At 56.0% G+C, this 20071-nt stretch overlaps 3 protein-coding genes and 1 pseudogene across 4 annotated transcripts; all 4 read left to right on the plus strand.

Annotated features, from left to right (window-relative positions):
- Positions 1–1875: 1875 nt before the first annotated feature.
- LINJ_35_1000 lies at positions 1876–3010 on the plus strand (annotated as a pseudogene; the record flags this gene model as incomplete). The annotated part of the gene is given in 2 exon segments: positions 1876–2311; positions 2313–3010. Coding segments are annotated over 2 exon segments (1134 nt in total), but the record flags the coding sequence as incomplete, so codon positions are not given.
- Positions 3011–5410: 2400 nt separating this feature from the next.
- LINJ_35_1010 (conserved hypothetical protein) lies at positions 5411–7921 on the plus strand (the record flags this gene model as incomplete). Its single annotated transcript, XM_001468878.2, has 1 exon — positions 5411–7921. The coding sequence occupies one exon, from the start codon at positions 5411–5413 to the stop codon at positions 7919–7921; it is 2511 nt and encodes an 836-aa protein (XP_001468915.1).
- A 1143-nt stretch (positions 7922–9064) lies between these two features.
- Positions 9065–10039, plus strand: LINJ_35_1020 (putative casein kinase I; the record flags this gene model as incomplete). The annotated part of the gene is made up of 1 exon (XM_001468879.1): positions 9065–10039. One exon carries the CDS (start codon positions 9065–9067, stop codon positions 10037–10039), a length of 975 nt encoding a protein of 324 aa, XP_001468916.1.
- A 2508-nt stretch (positions 10040–12547) lies between these two features.
- LINJ_35_1030 (putative casein kinase) lies at positions 12548–13609 on the plus strand (the record flags this gene model as incomplete). Its single annotated transcript, XM_001468880.1, has 1 exon — positions 12548–13609. One exon carries the CDS (start codon positions 12548–12550, stop codon positions 13607–13609), a length of 1062 nt encoding a protein of 353 aa, XP_001468917.1.
- Between the last annotated feature and the right edge of the window lie 6462 nt (positions 13610–20071).

Consider the following 20071-nt stretch of genomic DNA (forward strand, 5'->3'; position numbering starts at 1 on the left):
AGGGGGCAGCATTTGGGCCAGAGGCCGTTCTCCGATGGCTGGGCCGGCGCACTGCTGTACGGGCTTGTGTCTCCGGCTGCTTCGCACCAGGTGAAATGGACCCTGTGGCAGGGCCGGGGGCAGCAGAGTAGAGTGGTGCTCGCGGTTTATCGAAGACTATGAGTATATTAAAGATTTTAAAAAAATTGACGGCACGAAGTCGGCGAGGGGGGCATTGACGCTTATTGTTCTACGCCGCGGCAACACCTCTAAGTCTGCGCTTGACCCCAAGTCACCGTCTCTCTCTCCTCCTGCCCCATTCTCCCCTCTCTGTGGAGAGACAATGAGCGCGGATTACGAGCGAGGCGAGTTCAGGTGTCTCTGCCACGCGAGTACACAAGTGGATGTGTTGCCGCGGGCAGTGTGTTTTCTGGTCTCTGTGAGCAACCTCCCTCTCCTCCCTCCCCTCCACACCAAAGTGCTTTTCTACCTTGCTGCCTCCGCTGTGTACTTGAACGAGGGGGGCCTTAAAAAAGTCCTCTCAGAGCAGTGAAGAACTCGCAGAGGTGTGGGGGGGGGGGGGGAAGCGCATGCATACATCCGCGAAGAGCGCGTGCATGTGCGCTCAGGCTAGGCATTTAAAAAGCACGCTCACAAAAATGAATCCAGAGATGAACGAATGATACTCTGCGGTGACGCAGTGGAGCGGAGAGGAGGGAGGAAGAGGTTGTCTCTCCTCTCTTTGGAGCGCAGGTTTCTGTGTTATTGCGCGCTCTTCTTGGTTTATTGCGGTCGTGTTGAAGGGAGGGAACCTCTTCGTTTCTCCCTTCTGTTTTCTCTTAACCTTTTTCGTCGGCTGCCCTCTGACTTGACCTTTTTTTTCCTGAGTTGTTGTCCATCAATATATAGGTCTGTGTGTGGGTGTGGGTGCGAGCGTTCTGCTTGTGCATCACTGAGGAGGTGTTCCAGCCTCTACTTGCATGTATACATATATATATATATATGCATGTGCTCGTGCGTCGTGCTCCTCAATCCATCACACTAAAGCACGCTTATGCACCAACACGCACGCACACACACACACGCCAAAATCGCAAACGCGTCAGGACACGCCGGAAATAAACGAAAGAAAAAGGATGCAGTGATGCGGTTCCTGACAACGCAGTTCGCACGGTGACTCGCGAGAAGCCCTTCAGGCAGCAAAAAAGAAAAGGTCCATGAATGAGAGCAACAACAGGGGTCAGAGGAAGCGTACATGTTACTCATTCCAAGCGAGAGACGAGCGCGCTTCGTGTGAAAGAGAGAGTCGGCCAAGCACGTCCTTTCGGTGCGTTGTTGAGTGGCAAGATCAGCGCTCTTTTTCGCTTCGAGGTTCTTCTCTGCAGTGGCTGGCGTCGCACGCGTGTCTCTGCGTTTTCGATCACTTACTCTCATTCTGGGCACTCCTTTGTGGTGGTCCCCCTTCGTCCCTCTCCCCGCTCTAACCGGCGAGGACTGAGATGCAGAAAAAAGTATGTGGTCTCTTCAGGATGTGGATAAGCTTCTCGTCGCGACTTCATAACCTCTCTTGACAGCTGCTTTGACCCCGCTCCCACCGGCGTCATCGCTTGCATCTTCTCTCTGTTTCGCTTCTCTTGTCCATCTTCCTCCTCGTTTCGACGCTGTCGCACCCAATTCTCTCGCCTTTGCCACTCTCGTCTCTTGATTGGACTGTGAACGGGCACCCTTCTGTCTCCAGTCCCTCTCCTCCTCTTCTGCGCCTCTCGCGACCTTTGCTTCGCCCACCCCCCCCCTTCTCCGCAAACGGACGCCACGACCACCACAAGTAGCTGCCGTGCTCGTTCTCTTATACCCACCTCACACCTCCCACCCAAGAAAGACAAAAAAAAAACAATCATGACCTTTCAGGTTGAGGTGCGCCCGTTCGGTGCGGGAAAATTGATTTGGCTCAAGACGGCCCGCTTGCGTGTCGGGCTCGCCAATTTCGGTGCCACCATCAGCTCAGTGCAGGTCTTCCACCCCCAGCGGCAGAAGTGGATTGAGGTCAACTGCGCCTTTCCGGAGAGCGCCGCTGAGACAGAGGCGGATACCGACTACATGGGGGTGACGGCGGGACGCTGTGGCGGTCGCGTGGCTCACGCCACCTTCAAGCTTGACGGGGTTACTTATCACACCGATAAGAACATGGCTGGCAGACACACGTGCCATGGCGGACACAACGCCTTCAACAAGAAGCACTGGGGCTTCGCCGTCTTGGAGACAGCGACAGAAATCGGCGTCACCTTCAACTACACCAGCCCGCACATGGAGAACGGCTTCCCCGCTGAGCTGGTGAGCAAGGTCACCTACTCGATTGAGCGGACGAAGCCGAACGTGCTCAAGACACACTACGACTCCTACATCCCGGAGACGAGCCCGGCAGATGCCACCCCGGTCAACATCTTCAATCACGCCTACTGGAACCTCAACGGTATCCCAGAGCGCAACGGCAAGTGCAACGCCGTGTGGGAGCAGCCAGAGAGCGTGCGCAACCACTGGCTCCGCGTGCCAGCAAGCCGGGTGGCCGAGGCGGACCGCATGGCCATCCCGACTGGCGAGTTCCTGTCAGTTGAGGGCACCGGGCTCGACTTTCGGCAGGGACGCGTGATTGGCGACTGCATTGACGACGTGGCGCTGCTCGACCGCGACCCGTGCGGCTACGACCACCCCCTCGCCATCGATGGCTGGGAGAAGGGCAAGCTGATGCTGCACGCCGAGGCGAAGAGCCCGGTCACGAACATCTGCATGAAGGTGTACTCGACCTTCCCGTGCATGTGGGTGTACACGGCGAACAACAAGCCGCTGCCGGCGAGCGGCGGCCCGGGCCAGCGCTACGCGCGTTGGACAGGTATGGGACTCGAGCCGCAGTACTTCCCGGATGGTGCGAACCACTACCCCAAGTACCCGTCTTGTATCATTCGTCGTGGCAAGAGCCGCTTTACCGAGACCATGCTCAACGAGTTTACCGTCGACTGCAGTTCCAAGATGTAAGTTGGAATCCAACGGGACGACGCTTCGATGTTCTCCTCTCTCCGAGCCCACCCCACCCACACATCCTTGTACATCTCCTCGGCCTGTGGAAGCGCGAGCACGGACGCACACGCGCAGCGACATCGAGACGTGCATCGATGCACACGCCAACAGGGCGAGGCATATGCGCCTGTACACGAAGAGGGCGCAGTGTCTGTTTAGCTGGTCAGCCGTCTGCGTCCGCGTTTGTGTGTGCGTGTGTGTGTGTGTGTGTGTGTGTGTGTCGGTACTGCTACGTGCTGCGTGACTGTCATCTTCTGTCCGCCTGCATCACTCCCACAAGGCACTGGGCTGTCTGCCTATTCTTTTGACCAATTCTATTCACGTGTGCCTTTCCATCAGAGCACCCATCCAGGCGTGCTTCTTTTTTTGTTTTCTCTTCCGCTACCCGCGCGCTTGTGCCCGCGAGCAGACAACTTTGATCGTTTCCTTTTCGCTTTTTTTACTGTTCCCTATTCAGTGCCACGTAGGTAATACGCATCTGCATTCACACGCGTGCGAGTGAAAAGAGGAGAGTAGCCCGGAGACGCTATCAAAAGACTTTCAAAACAGAAAACGTTCAGCATTGTGTGTGCTTCTATTGATTTTTGCTCCACCTCCTCCTTCGTCGTTTCTAGGTTCTATGCGCCCCCCCCTCCCCCTACGCGAAGCATCGCGCACCTACCCGTCGCGTGCGCCATACACTCGTTTGTGGCTGTGCCGCTTTGAATTTGGTGTCCATGCGCTCGTGGGTGCGCGTCTGCCGGTGATCGTCTCTCGACGCTCCCACGCCCCACTCCACCCCTCTCTACTTTCACAGCTCTGCCTCTCGCTCTGACCCCACGCGTCGCCGCGTCCGCTTCCGCAGCCTCCCTGTCCTCCACCCCCCCCTCCGAGTGAGCAAGTGCCGACACATACACGTGCTTGTGTGTGTGTGTGCGCGCGCGCGCGTGCACTGGAGGAGCAGGTGGAAGGTCTCGATGTGCGAGACCACGAAACGCATGAGCACAACCGGAACAGGGGGCAATGCGACTGAAGAGAAAAGGAGGCGGAGTCGAAGCGCGGCGCACCGCCGAGATCTGTCACAGAAGAGCACACCAAAAGCGAAGTCCAAAACAGGAGAGCACGCAATGGCACGGATGCACTGTGCGTGCTGTCATGCCCTCCAGCGCTCACGTGTCAGCATCTGTAACAACAGCTACAGGGCGGGAGGCCGGAGAGGCGGCGCTCAACGTGCAGCTCAGTCACGGCGACAGACTACAACCGCTGCTGCAAGCGCCCTCTTCCCTACAAATGGCCAAAAACGTTCACGATAGACTTGGTATCGTGAATCGTCCTCTCCCCCCTCTCCCTTTCTCTGCACTCTCTCGTCTTCAGGGCCGCACGTACACGCATACTCACATGCAAAACATACAGCTATTCGTGCGCGAGCAGCACAGGTACCCCTCTGGTGTCTTTCTATCTGCATCGTGGAAAAGATGCGTCTGCACACGTTTTTTTTTGAGTGTCAGTGTGTATGCGTGCCTATGAGCGTGCTTCTCTGTCGGAGCGGACATTCCTGCCTCACAAGTATCGTCCCTCCCTTGTTTCTGCTGCTTCTGCTGCTGTGATGGTGCGCGGGTTCTGCCATCCGTACATGTCTACACCAAAAGAGGGAAAAGGAACCGGAAGGCGCGCATGCACACTGACACACGAGCGCACTCTTACTCTCTGCAGCTTGCCTGTTGCACCCACTAGGAGCACGCGTGACCTGATCGTCATGTCGGCATGGCCGGAGAGAGGGAGAGAGCGGAGTGCGGTTCAAAAGGTGCACAGACGCGGATGGGCACATGCGTGCAAGTCTTTCTTTGGCTGTTGTTGATGGCTAAACGGAGGAGAAAAAAATGTTCGCTGCTTTCAAAGACAGAAGCACGGTTCTGTATCGGCGGGGCAGGGGCTTCACTTGCCTTGTCACTTCGCAGCAGAGGTCGTCGGTAGGCCTCCTCGCAGAGACTTTATGGTTGCTGTTGCTGACGCGTTGCCAACCTCTCCTCCCACCTCTCTGATGTTCTCCACGACTCTTCGACATTCGCGCCTCATTCGCTTCGAAACGCACACACACGCGCCGCCTCCCTCTCCACACGCACTCATGAGAGCCCTCTCTTATGCCCCCCCCGCTCCCTCCCCCACCGCCCCTTCTTTCTGCCTTCCGCCGGCATCACGACGCGTTATTCAGTGCGTGCACCTACCTCCGCTTTCTCCTTCATAAATCACATAGTATCCTTCTGTCTTCCTGTCAGAGCGCGAGCATAGAAGTCTACCAGCGCCGTCGCTTGAATCGCCGCGGTCACCCAGCGCAACGCGCGAGCACCACTTTTTTTTTCAGGGGACAGAAAGTCTCAGAATGTTGCACAAGTACGACAAAATCGAAGACGCCATGGCAGCGTGCGTATCCCTCGAGTACCCACTCATCGTCGCTCTGCACGACAAGCTGCCCAGCTTTCTGAATAACGCAGACGAAGCCACTCGCGGCAGCGGTGCCAGTGGTGTGGCAGGTGGACGCAGTGCTGCCGGCCTGACGTTCTCTTTTCTGCCTACCTCGCGCAGCATGGCCATGATTCAGTCCAATAGCAGCTTCTTCGCCGATGGCTCCGACTCGTGCGAAGCGTCGCACACGGCACCCGACCTCGCCGCGGCCGTGGCGAACTCCTCCCTCGGCTACCTTATGAGGCCAGCAAACCTGACGGCAGCCGCCGCGGCGAACGCGTCGTTGATGGCGCAGGCACTTGCAGATGGCGAAGAGCTCGCTCTTGTGCCGGACTTTCCGTTAGGCAGTGTGCAGGGCGGAGCTGCACAGCGTGAGGCGCTGCTCGTCACCTTCCTTGAGAGCCGCCTCGGCTCCGTCATGCTGTTGCATCTTATCGAGGCAGAGACCCCGGACTACGCCGCCTTCTCGACTGCTGTGCCGGCGGCACCGGGCATCCCTGGCACTGCACTGCCGCGTGTGCACATCTTCTTCCCGCCGAGTGCAGGCATGGCACCGGTCGTGCTGAGTGGGAGCTCGCTGACTCCGCAGAGTGTGTACAACTGCGTGCAGATGGGCCTGTTAAAGCTCAAAGTACACACCTCTCCAGCGACGGCCTCAGGCAGCACTGATGAGCTTCTCTCCTTCTTCTCGACCACTGTGGCTGCCATGAACCGCGAGTACGCGCGCGCGCGTCAGCGGGCGAATTCTGCTTCACCCATCTCCGACTCGAGCACCGCCCCGCTGCTTCAGCAGCGCCACAGCGACCCCGCCGCCACGACGGGGACGGCGGCAGATGGTGAAAAGCCCACAACGACCGCGCCGATCGTGGCGGTGCCGGCGCAGCGGGCGAAGGGGACAAGCAGCTCGGACGCACTAGAAGCAGCGCATTTGATTCGCGTTGCAGGGCTTCCAATGTCCTTCACCACCTCTGCGACGGCAAGGGCAGCACACAAGACGATTCTCACCACCTCAAGCATGACGCTTCAGACAGTGTGGCGGGTGGTAGAGAAGCACCTTGAGTGGGCGCAGCGGGAGGTGCAACAGGCGCAGGCGGCGTCGACGTGGAACGGGGTCACACCGCCAAAGCCTGGGGCAAAGTTCACCTTTACGATCGAGTCGTCAGCAACGCCAGCAGAGGCGGCCGCGGTGACGGTAACGACGAGGGAGGAGGCTGCCAGGGTGCGTCTGCAAGACTACCCACGCAACACAGTGTTTCAGGTGCACTTCGACGGCGTTGCGCCGCCATCGCCGCAGCCTGCTGTACCGGCACCAGCGGCAGCAACCACATCCGCACTGCGGCCTAACCGATACATGTGCGAGGGAGACGTGTGCCGTTGGCGAGTTCCTGAAGACACCCCGGCGCCTGCTGCCGCTGCGGCCGCAGCCGCACCACCGGCGCCAAAAGCGGAATCGGCACTCTCCCCAGCCTCTGTGAGGCTCCGCTGTTCGCTCCCCAACGGTAAGACGCTGGACCTGGCGCAGCTGGACCCGTCCGTGGCCACCCTCCGCGACGACGTCCGCCCTGCCGTGGCAGACGCTCTCGGCTACGATAACTTCGTGTTTGTATGTGCCTACCCACCGAGGCGGTACAGCATCGAGACGGATGAACCGCTGCCGCTGAAGGACGTGGAGCTCGGTCGATCCAGTGCCCTGCGTGTCGTGTCGCTCGACGGTCCTACGTCCCCCGATGCGTCGAGCAGAGGGTCGCAGCCGCAGCAGCAGCCAGGGCACACAAGGCAGATGCTCGTCAACGCTGCCTCTTCTCTGATGGCAATGCTTGCCGGCGCTCTTGGCAACCAAGGTGGGGCACCAGCAGCAGCAGCAGCCCCTGCATCACCTGGCACACGTCAGTCGCAGCAGCAACGACGTACATTCAACTCGATGGCCGAAATGCTGGCGGCGAACGAGGAGGCAGAGCGGCAGACAGCCATGGAACGCCTTCGGCAAGAGCAGGAGCAACAGGGACTCGGGCCTTCGTCCTCGTCTCGTCATCAGCCGGACGCCGAGCAGCGGGCACAGGGCAAGAAGTCCAACCGCTACTTTGGAGGCGGTTCCACCGAGTTCATCGCCGAGGATGGTCACGACGAAGCCGGCAAGGATAGTGACGGCAAGCGCGTCGCAATGGAGGGCTTGACACCTGAGCAGCAAGAAGCCTTCCTGAGTGAGCAGCTGCGGCAACTCATGAATCGCCATCGGCGGCAGTCCGGAGAAGCAGGCAATGAGAACGAAGAGGACGCCGAGGAAGAAGACGAGGGAAGAGCGCAGAGGAGGGTGGAGGGTTATGGCGCCTTCCAGGGTCAAGGGCGACGCTTGGCTGGCGATGCACCGCCTGCGAGCGGTGACTCTTCGAATGCCGCCTCTCCCCACCCCCTGTTGCCATCCGACTAAGCTCTCGCGCCGGCATCCAAGAAGTAGACGGGAGGGAAGAAGTGCAGTGAGCGGATGTGGAGTGTGGGACCTTGTACTGGTCGTTCGTCTTTCTCTGCGTGTTATAACTATCATGCATGTGTGTGGGCGTATGCTCGTGTGTGTGTGTGTGTGTGTGTGTGTTCATGCGTTGCCGAGGCCGGCATTTGGTGGGAGGCGAGGGAAAGGGGCTAAGGCGACACCGCCGCTCTCCAGCACCTCTCTCCTTCCTATCTCGTTGCCTTTTCTTTTTCTCTCTCTCTCTTTGCTTTGCATTTCTGTCGCGAGCGTGGCGTTGCGTGTCCCCTACGCAGATTTCACGTGTTCCTCCACCCCTCCCTCCCCTGTGCTCTGATGCGGAAAAAAAAAACAAGAAAATGGAGATCCGATCGCATGGTGTCCATTTCATCTTCGCACCCGTCCTCTCTGGAAGACGTGACGACGCAGCACAGCAGGTCTTCCCTGCCTGTGTGTGTGTGTGTGTGTATGTGCTTATATGCGCGCGTGTGTGTGTGACGCACACGCCGCCCTCCCTCCCTCTTCTCTTCGCTATTGCCCCTCTGCGTAATGACAGCTTGCGAGAGGTGGAAAGCGAAAGTGAGGGGTGTTAAAGCGGAAATGAACTGGTGCCTCCTCGCGAGAGAGGGCTAGAGAGAGCCGGAGCCAGCCAACGGAAACAAGGAGCACACATGCACACGTCCACACACGCGACGAAGGCAGAATGCCTGCGGAGCAGATGTGGGCTGGTGGGTCTGTGCTGTGCGTGTATGCACGTGGTTGGCCTGCCTCTCACATGATCGTTGCTCGACTTTCTTCCTCGCCCCCCTCTCCCTCCTGGCTCGGTGTGTCCTAGTTTTATTCCGCGCAGAACCGTCATCCCTGCCGACTCTCTGTGAAGGGGGGGAGGAGCTGCTCAACGACTCTCCGACGTGTTGCACAAGGGCCGTCTGCCGCCCCGCCTTCCCCTTTTCTCCCGTCGCGTCCTCCTTCCGCCTCTTTCCTGAACCCTGCCGTCAGCCAGAACACAAGAGAGAAGTAGCGGTGTCGCGGCACATCTGCAACGTGCAGTGCGCATCACTAATACACATCCATCAAGCAGTGTCCATAATGGAGTGGAAGAGCAAGATGTCAAGCACACTAGAGAACTGCCTGGTGCAGGGCGGCCGCTTCCGCGTCGGCCGCCGCATCGGCGGCGGCTCCTTCGGCGAGATCTTCCTGGGAGTGGACACCCAAACCGGTGAAGCGGTGGCCATTAAGGTGGAGCGCTCAAAGGCGGTCCACCCGCAGCTGTTTTCAGAATCGCGGTACTACACCCTTCTGAGCCAAGGCCGTGGCGCGGCTTACATGCCAACCATCTTCGGATACTCCTCCGAGTGCGAGTTCAACGTGATGGCGATGGAGCTGATGGGCTTCTCACTGGAAGACCTGCATGAAAAGTGCGGCAGCCGCTTTTCGCTCAAGACGACGCTGATGCTGGCGGACCAGATTCTGTGGCTCATCGAGCTCGTGCACTCTCACAGCATTCTGCACCGCGACATCAAGCCCGACAACTTCATCATGGGGCGTGGGAAAAAGGCGCACCACGTGCACATCATCGACTTTGGGCTGGCGAAGAAGTATCGTGACTCGCAGACAAATATGCACATCCCATACAAGGAAGGCAAGAGCCTGACAGGCACGGCCCGCTACTGTAGTATCAACACACACCTCGGCGCTGAGCAGAGTCGCCGTGACGACATGGAGGGCATCGCCTACCTCCTCATCTACTTCCTTCGGGGATCGCTGCCATGGCAGGGCTTGAAGACGGCAACGAAGGAACAGAAGTACGGCTTAATCGCGCACGTGAAGATGAGCACCTCCGTCGAGTCGCTCTGCAAAGGGCTTCCCATCGAGTTCGCATCATTCCTGAATTACTCGCGTGCGCTGCGCTTCGAGGACCGCCCTGACTACGGCTATCTCCGTTCTATGTTTCGCCGACTCTTCGAGCGAGAGGGCTACCAGGAAGACTATGTCTATGATTGGACGGTGCGCAGCATGTATGAGACGCTCACGGCGCGGCAGCGCAAGAATGCAGCGAAGCGCGGAAAGAAACAGAAGTAGTGTGCATGTGCCTGCGTGTATGTCTGTGTTCGTTAATGGATAGGCTTGTTAGTGAATAGGCGAAGTGACCCAGGGAGAGTGATATGCCGACGTTATCGATATCTTCTTTTGTAGCGAAAAAGAGGGAGGTATCTTATATGGGTGTACACGCGTGTGTTGCTCTACGTAATCATCAGTGTAGATCATATACGCCACCACCTCCGTTCCCTCTCTGCTCTCTCTCGCTCATGCATAGCTCACATGCTCCTGTGCGTACACGCAAACGCACATCCCACTCGACGGAGTTGCCGAGGGCGCCCGACCATTCATAACGTGGTGGACACCGACAAACACTCTCAACCTCTCTCTCTGACGCCCTGCCTAGTTCTTTGCCTCCTCGTCATACCCCAAGCTTGCACGTCCTCTTTTCTCTCCCCGCAGCTTCGCACCTCTTCTCGGGCGCGCCCCGGAGCGCCTCCAAAACAAAGGCGCGCAGCTCCGGCGTCGAAGGAAAGCGTGGGGGTAGATAGACGAGGAAGGTGTACGAGAATGCGATCGGACGATGGAGAGAGAGAGAGAGCGTTAGCGTTCTGCCGCGCGCAACCGGTGCGGCGACGTTGTTGTTGTGGGGCATTGCTCCCTTCCTCGTCTTCTCTTTCCCTGTTCTCTTTTCCATTCGTTCCCACGTGTGCACCGTGAGGCTCACGTCTGCGGGTGCGCGTGACGGGGTGTTAGGGTGGCTGGCTTGTGTGCGTCTCTATCTTTTTTTTCTTTTCGTTGTTTTGTTGCTTTTGCCGCCCTTCCCTTTATTTTGCAGTAGTTGCTTTGGTTGGAAGGAGGTCTCGAAACGCTGCTCGTTTTATCCGTATGTCTGCCTCGGCGTGTCCCGCGCCGGTGTCTGGCACACCTCACGCCATTATGCGCTCCGCTGCTCCATAAGGTGCATGTAGCATTGCGCTCACGCGCTCCTTCCCATCACTCTTCCTCATCACTTAGGTGTTTTGTTCCCCCTTCTTGTTTTCTTCTCTTCTCACATGCCCAGCATGTGCGCCGCGGCGCGCCTCGTTTCTGCTCGCGTGCATTCTCTACTGTAAAACATGAGTCCGACGCCACTCTACTCTGCTGCCCCCGGCCCTGCCACAGGGTCCATTTCACCTGGTGCGAAGCAGCCGGAGACACAAGCCCGTACAGCAGTGCGCCGACCCAGCCATCGGAGAACGGCCTCTGGCCCAAATGCTGCCCCCTCAGGGTGCCGCTCAGGGCTCCCCGCACCAGCAGGCAGTGTGACGGCCGGGGGTGGGATACGCTCGAGCCACGCTGACGCTTCGTCCATCATGTGAATGGCACAGGCGTGTTCGCTGTGGCAGGTCGCTCCGACGCCACGCCGTCCAGGACCTGACCAGCCGACATCAGCAGCAATGAATCGCACTGGCCTCCCCTCCCCCCTTTGGGTCGTAGGTGCTTGACCCTGTCACCGCCAGAGGTGCTTCGGCATTGGCAGGGATAAGGGGGAGGGGCCGCTTGGCGTCCCCACACACAGAGCGAGGGCGCTGGACCCTGTGATGTCACGCTGGGGTAGTCCTCGTCGTCGGGAGTTGTGATGCTTTATGCTAAAAAAAAAAGGACAAAGCGAAAACAAAACAACGGGAGTAGCAGAAACTCAACATGCCGCCACTCCCCCCTCCTCCTGCCCAATCTCCAACGGACGTGATGTGGCCATCCAGCAAGAGCGAGGGAAGGGTCGCCACGACCAGCACTTGCGCCCTCCTGCTTCCTTGTCTGATACGTGCTCGTTTATAGTACCGAATCTTCCCTAAGTGGCGTCGAGGGCATCGCTTTCCATCGCGGACTCCACCGCCCGTGTCTCGCGGCTCCAACTCCAAACCTTCTCCTCATGTCGCCCATCATCCAGCTTTTCGGCTCGCTACCCCCTACCTCCCTTCACAACAAACGTAGTTTCTTTACTGAGCCTTCTCCTGTTCAGAAAAAGCACACAGAACAATAAAAAGCCGTTCTTGTTGTTGGTACAGCTCGCTTGTTGTCACCCGCTGAGCTCCCCTCCCCCTCCACTATCTTCCCTTTTTTACGTGTTGGCGTGGTCAGGCACACATACGCAAGCAGGCAAACAAGGGGAAACAAAAATAAAAAGCAAACAAAAAAACACCAACGGATCGGTGCAAGCAGCGACTTCGTTTCTGTGGCACACCCGCTCCCTCCACCTCGCCTTCGTCTTTTTTTTGTGCGTGCCGCTCTAGCTGTGGGTGCATCTCTCTCTCTCTCTCGGCATTGGCAAGCACTTTATCGAGGCACAAACACGCAGATAGAGAGGCACAGTCATCGAAACACGCCCACAAGAGCATCGCGCGCAGGGATACGCGCTGTTTCATAGCAGAGAGGACCGCAGGAAAGAAAAGATTGACTCACGCTATAGCGGGCGTTTCGCTCTCCTATTCTCTCTTGCCCGTGCGCCCACCTGAGCGTAGAAGCGCACAGCGACGCACACACGAGCAAGCGCTTTGCAGCTCAAACATGAACGTGGAACTGCGCGTCGGCAACCGCTACCGGATCGGTCAGAAGATCGGCTCCGGCTCCTTCGGTGAGATCTTCCGCGGCACGAACATTCAGACGGGAGACCCAGTCGCCATCAAGCTCGAGCAGGTGAAGACGCGCCACCCGCAGCTCACGTATGAGTCGCGCTTCTATCGCATTCTCGGCAGCGGCGGCGGCGCCGTCGGCATCCCCATGATGTTCTACCACGGCGTCGAGGGTGAGTTCAACGTGATGGTGATTGAGCTGCTCGGCCCCTCGCTGGAAGACCTCTTTTCCTTTTGCGGTCGCCGCCTTTCGCTGAAGACGACGCTGATGCTGGCGGACCAGATGATCAGCCGCATCGAGTTTGTGCATAGCAAGAGCGTTCTGCACCGCGACATCAAGCCCGACAATTTCCTTATGGGCACCGGAAAGAAGGGCCACCACGTGTACATCATCGACTTTGGACTGGCGAAGAAGTATCGTGACCCCCGCACGCACGCCCACATCCCATACAAGGAGGGCAAGAGCCTGACAGGCACGGCCCGCTACTGTAGTATCAACACACACATGGGCGTGGAGCAGGGCCGCCGTGACGACATGGAGGGAATCGGCTACATCCTCATGTACTTCCTTCGGGGATCGCTGCCATGGCAGGGCTTGAAGGCGCACACGAAGCAGGAGAAGTACAACCGCATTTCCGAGCGAAAGCAGACGACGCCGGTGGAACTCCTGTGCAAGGGCTTCCCCAGCGAGTTCGCCGCCTACATGAACTACGTGCGTGCGCTGCGCTTCGAGGACAAGCCTGACTACTCGTACCTGAAGCGCATGTTCCGCGACCTCTTTGTGCGCGAGGGCTACCACGTCGACTACGTCTTCGACTGGACGCTGAAGCGCATTCACGAGAGTCTGCAGGAGCAGCAGTCGTTCCCTGGCGGCAGCAACGGTGGCGGCGCTGCAGGCAACGGCTCCCCGGTGAACCAAAGCCCCGCACAGGGCGGCAACGGTGGTGCTCCGAACAGCGCTAACAACCAGGAATCGGGTGCGCAAGAACAGCAGTAGTGAAGCGTGCACGATGCGAGTCTTTGAAAAAAAAAAGAGAAAAGGGGAAGAGGAGTAGATGGAAGAGTACTGTGGAAGAGATCGCAACGGAAAATGCTCTTCTAATGCGGAGTGTCATGCGGATGAGGCAACAGAGTGAAAGCTGCTGGCGTTCGAGTCGCACATGACCTTCTCCTCCGTAATCCCATACGCATCTCTCGTCTTCTTGCCATTTTCCATGTTGTCGATCGAAACATCGCCTCTGCCCTGCCTCTGTGTACGCGCGTGCATGTTGAATGGGTCGTGCGGCGGGTGTGCTTCTCTTCCTCTCCGCAAGTGCGCGTATGGGTTTCTGCGTAGCCTTCTCCTTAGCTTTTTTTTGTTCGCTCCGCTGGCGTGGCAGTTTGCGTCTTTCCAGACCCCCGCGCCTCTCCCTCTCATGCGCGGTGAGGAGACAGCACGCAGATGGAGAGGAATGTGAGCAGCTGGCAAGGCCGAGATGGAGAAGATAGCGGAACCCCTCCGCAACGAGTGGAAGCAGGAGGAGATGCGTCTCATTTTCCGCTCCTACCCCCGTATCCTCGGCATAGAGGCAAGTGAGAAGCAAACGAGAGAGATCCAGTGTGCTCTTCAGATCGCGTGGCAGCGGAAGGGCAAGGGGGCCCGGTGAGTCGATTGTTTGACTCTCTATAGATTACGCATGGCCAAGCATCAGCGGCGCACATACACACGCGTGTGCATCCCATCTTCTCGGCGTCACTTCTTCGTTTTGCCCCTTTCCGGATCCTCTCATTTCTCTCGCTTTCGAGTGGGGAACTCACGAGGAAGTGGATGGGTTCGGCCGTTCCGGGTGTCCTCTCCTGCTTTCTCTCTCTCTTGTTGCATGTGTATGTGGTGGATGCGAACGTCTGTGTTCGTCGTGGTTGGGGGTACACGTATTCTTTTTTTGTGCGAGCTCCCCCTTCTCTCCTCCTCAGATGTGCACTCTCTCTCCCTGTGTGTCGCTTTTTGTTTGTCGTTACTGTTGCCGTTGGCGTCCCCACACCCCTTCTTCATGTTCTCTAGTCTTTCTCTTGTGGGGTTAGATGCATGCGTCTTTCTGTGCGTGTGTGCGGTGCTTCTTTGTTCGCTTTTTTCTCTTCGCTGTCGGTATTTCGGGTGTACCTCACCCCATCCTCGCCGCCTCTCCATGCGCCGTCTCTTCATTCCCTGCGCGCGCTCTGTCACCATCGCTACCACCCAATCACCCACCCACCCCTTCATTTAAGGCTTTGTACACTTGGGAGGGAAAAGAGAGGGAGAGAGGCGCGAGCAGGTGAGTGGAGCGGCCGGATGTGCTTCTTTGCATCTCTCTTCTCCCTTGCGATGTCTGCGTGATGGTGGTGTGGTTGAACTTTTCTTTGCTATTGCTATCCCTTCCTCCCTCTCTCTGAGCATGTCTTTTTTTTTTTTCATTCCAGCCCATCTCTTCTCCCCGCCCCAGTCCCTTTCTGTCATATGTTCCCGGCCCCCTCCTCCCCTCCCCTCTCCTGTTTCTTGACTTGCGTATTCTCCCTGTCTGTCTGTGTGTGTGGGGGGAGTGATCTTTTCCTTTCGGATTTGATGGCCCTCTACCCGGGCCCCTTCTCCCTGTGTCTTTGCCTGTTTTTCGTTGCTGTTTTCGTTATTGTGCTGCTGTGCTCTTGTCGTCGTCTTCTCACGCTCTACTTCGCTGACTCGCTCGCTCGCCCTCTCTCCGGTGTTTGGCCTATGCGTGTGCACGCAGGCCTCGCGCCACTTTTTACACGTCACTCAGACGAAGGAAAAACGGAGAAGTCAAGAGGGTGGAAGCGCTGCCATAGTCACTGCTGGCGTTTTTTTCCCTAGACGCTGTTAGTCTGTGCGTACCGTTGATGTGTTTGTTCGCTTAGCTATGTTTCTTGTCTGTTTTTTTGTTGTTCGTTTTCGATATTGAGTGCCTCCCTGTCTTCTCTCCTCCTCTCGCTCCATCCCCCGCCCCCCCCTACCCTCCCGCTCTACGCTCTTGTGCGTGCGAAGAGGCGGTGGCACAGACGAAAGCGTGCGCACAGATCAACTGGGACTTCTCCGGCTTCTTTCGTTGTGCTGCTTCTTGGTCTCATCCACGCGTGAAGGCAACAAGCTGAGTAGCGGAGCTGCTACACCTATAGTGTGAGTGTGTGGGCGTGCGTGTGTGGAAGTGGGTCTTTTTCTCTCTTGTGGGTAGGATGTGGAAGAGAAGACGGCTCGCGGCTCGAGAGAAGGGAGAGGGCGAAGACAGGCAGGGGGTGGGTGAGGGAGGAGAGTCGACAAACACGCAAGCAGGCAAGGCGGGAGTACGTGAGCAGAAGGTTAGGAGTCAGGCAAGACGCTGGAATGAGGTACGCTATCGGAAAAGAAGAGTGTAAGCGCGTGTGGCATAGCCGGATCACTTGGTTTCATGATCGCTCTTTGCTTTGGCGTCGTCCGGGATCCTTCGCGCGTGTGTAGTGTGTGTGTGTGTGCGTGTGTGTGTGTGTGTTTCACGGCACTGTTTTTTTGTTGTTGTTTGTTAGTTTGGTTTTTGTTTTCTGTTCTCTCTTTTTTTTCTGTCTGTGTCTGTGCGTGTGTGTATTTCTGCGTATTCTTCCGTCTTGTCGTTTGCTCTCCTTCTGTGTCTCGCCGCTTCTAAAAAAATGAATAGCAGCCCAAAACACGAATGCATGGAAAGCGCAATGGCGATAAAAAGGTGCGCACGAGAGTAGCAAGAAGAATGGAACACGAAAAGAGAAAAGGGAATACTTCAGCGACACGCCATCTTTTCTGTTGTTGCCGTTGTTGTTGTCGTTGTTGTTGTTTTTTTAATATCTTGTCATCTTCCTTTCTCCTGTGCTTTTCTTTTTTTTTTGCCCTTTCATTCGTTCAATGTCTGTGCCGGCTCGTCTCTCATTGATCTCACCACGTCTTGAAATACAATGCACACGACAAAAAAAATGTGGGAACAAAAAGAAATCGGTGCTGGTGCCCTCCCGCACCCCGATCCACGCTACCACTCCCTACAAGGCAGAGATGCGAGAAAATGGGGGGAGGCGAAAGAAACGTGTCATTGATACAAATGAAGCAACTAGCTCACCTGTGTATGTGTGTGCATATATTGGGGGGGGGGGCTGCTCGCCATCATTCCAACAACTCTCCTCTCGCACCTTTCCTGTTGCCTCCGATTGCGCAACTATGCTGAGGACGGAGGGCACGCGCGGAAAATGTGACTCGGCCCTTTGCGCGGCGGATCACGTTGTTTGTAGAACGGGGGAGGGGGGGCACTGTGTTGGCCATCCTCAAAGGACAAGCAGGAACCCCTCTGGCGGCTTTGCCACCTCCCACCTTCCCCTGTCCCTCCCACCGTCGATACTGTACGAGGTGGAGGATGAGGATGTGCATGTATATATATGCGTGGAGGACTACATGAACAATGAGCTCCACTGCTCTCTACTCTTTTCCATCTCCCTCACAATCACCCGTGCTCCCATTCACACGCTCGCGCACCCTCATCAACGACGTCATTCACGGCCATTGGCTGCGTGCCCCTCCCCATCACGCGGATGCACATAAGAGACGTCACCTCCCATTTCCTTATTATTTTTGCACGCTCGCCCCATTCGTCTTCGCTCGTGTCTTCCTCGAGACCCCCACAAGCCTCATCTCACCACATCACATGAAAGCATAGGTACATCAAAAGAGCGTGTGTGTATGCCCTTTGGCTGTGTGGTGTGCGTGTTATCCCCTCCCCACCCCTTATTTGTCAAGCGACTGGTTTCTCCTCTCTTTTTTTGTTTGCATTTCTTAGTTGGAGTCAGGGCGGTTACGACACACGCACCCACGCACGGCAGGGAACCAAAATTCTTTCAAGTCTTGCACGCACCCCCCCCCCGCCTCTCCGGCCCTTCTCTCTATCCCCTCTCCCACACACACAGAGACACCGACCCCCCGCCACGCACAGGCGTCACCCGTTCGAGCGAGAAAATACGAAAAAAAAAACATAAGGGGAAAATAAGCAGGGGAAAAAGGCACACGTTAGTTTTTCGATTTTTTGTTTTCCGCTGTATTCACTCGAATCTCTCTCTTGGCCTGAGTGTGTTCTTTCTATATATTCATATATATAATTTTGTGTGTGTGTTTGTGTCTGTGCGCTCGCGCGTTTGAGTACCGCCTTGAGTGTGTGCGTTTTTTTTTCTTTTTTTTTGTGCAGCTGTCGTTGTTTTGGTCTTTACGGCCACAGTGTTCTTGTCTAGGCGTTTGCTTTTGCCCCCTCCTCCCTTGGTTTGTGTTTGTCCTGCACTCCTGCGCAAAGCTGCACGCGCCTGCACGCATCACAGCATCCACCTACACGTATCTCGTATTTTTTTGTGTGTGTGGAGCTTGTCGTCTTGTGTTCGAGTGTCTGACTGCGCTTCACACGTGCTACCCCACCCCTTCGCTCACATACGACACTTCACCGCCCCTCCTCCCCACCACGCCTTACCCCATCCCCCGATCCCTCCCCTCTCTCTACTTTTCTCGATTTCGCTTTATTGGGTTTTTTTTCTTCTGCGCAGATCGCGCACCAACAAGAAAAAAAGCACAAAAGGAAAGGACGCAGGGAAAACACCCACAGGCAAATACAAGCGCACGCGCGTCGTATGCGGACCCGCTCCGATCAAGAAAAAAAAGGAAAGGAAAGCACAGCCATATAAAAGGGATTGGGCGGAAAATCTAGAGGACGAGTGAAAAGAAGAATAAAACAGAAAAAAAACAAGGAGCGAATCCGTGAATAAAATTTCTCAGGCAACGCGTCTCTCATCCTCTCCCGTGTTTGCATCCACCCTTCTATTCCGCCCATCTCCTGCTTCGCTTTTCACCACTCAGCACCCCTTTCGCCCTTTCCTCTCGCACTCACTCGGCCCGCCTTTGCTTTGCTCTTTTTGTCTCTCTCTCTCTGTGTGTGTGTGTGTGTGTGTGCAGCAGCATTGAACTCTGTGGGACTCGCGCAGAGTATCGAGGCAAGAGAGAGAGATACAAGAAAAAAAAAATAACGCGGAAGCATTTCAGCGGAAAATTGCAAAGCAGGATTAGACGAGCATCAAAAACAGGTAAAGGAAGCACGACCATACCCTTGCGAAGGAACACGGCTACAAAGTTTTTCGCCTTTCCCTCTCGCCCTCGGCCACGCACGTGACAGTAGACGTGGTCTCTCTACTTTTTCCCCCTTTTCTGGCCTGTATAAGTTCGATTCTGTTACTTTGTTTCATTTTCTTTTTTTTTCCTACGGCTCGAGTCTTTCTGCCACCACCACCACCACCCCCTCGTTGCGAGACGTCAAGTAAGCCAAAGCCAACAAGGTGAATACGGAGAGGGAAACTTTACATACGCAGGTAGACACGCGTGCAGCAAAGGAAAGAAGGAATCTCTCATTTTGGTTTTGTTTTCGGTTCACGTTTTACCATCATCGCGCTAACTAATAATCAGAAATTCACAAATACGCAAGCCATACACGCATACACACACGCACTGCAGCACCACGAACAGCGCGAAAGGGAAGCCAGAGATTGGAAAAAAGGACCTAAGAAAAAGTGTTCGCATCCGGTTTAATTCGAAGAGGCGAACGAAGACCCGTCAAGGGCAGCGTAACAAGCAGTCACGCAAAGGCACAATAAAACAATATTTGGAAAGGGAAAAAAACAAGGAAGTTTTTGCTTTCGTGACACGTCGCGCCTCAACACTTTGGCTACTCGACTTTCCTTCTCTTGCTCCCTCCCCCTTTTGCTCGTTCTCGACCTCGTTTACTGCTTCTGAAGTGCACCTGAATATATATCTCCTCGTCCTTTTCGGCAGCTCACCATCACCCCTCCTCCACGGTCGCTCTCTCCTTTTTTTTCGTTTCTCTTCGCAGGAGCCTCCTCCTCTTCCCCATACCGTTGATCGATCATATTGACATTATCTTTCTCTCTTTCCTTTACGCCTGTTCTGCTTTTTTTTTGTTTGGCCGTTTTCTTTTTTTTTTGTCTTTCTTTGTTTTTAATTTCTTCTCTTTGGCCCACTCTCTCTTCTTTTGTGCGACCGTTCTCTATTTTTCCACTCTCCCTGTTCACCACCCGTCCACCCCTCTCCTCCTCCTCCTCCTCCTCCCCCTCCCCCACGCACACAAAGAGAGCGTGTGTGTTTCTTCTTTATTTTTCACTTTCACTTGCTAATCCGCACTGTAAGGATATCTTGTCGTTGTTTGTGCCTCTTTTTTCTGTTTTTTTTTTACCATTTTACTGTGAAATTCTCCTTTGTGCGTCTACGCCTGTGTCTGTCAGTCTCTGTGTGTGTGTGTGTGTGTGGCTGTTCCTTCGTTTTTGATTTGCTGTTTTCCGTCATTGTTGTGCTCTTGTGAAATTCAGGCATATATAGTAGAAGGAAAACAGAAGTATTTTTTTCTCTGGTGCACCTGTGTGATTCCATCTTTGCGCTTATCTTTTTTGTTGCTCT

Source organism: Leishmania infantum, chromosome 35, assembly GCF_000002875.2.
Source record: "Leishmania infantum JPCM5 genome chromosome 35".
NCBI lineage: Eukaryota > Euglenozoa > Kinetoplastea > Trypanosomatida > Trypanosomatidae > Leishmania > Leishmania infantum.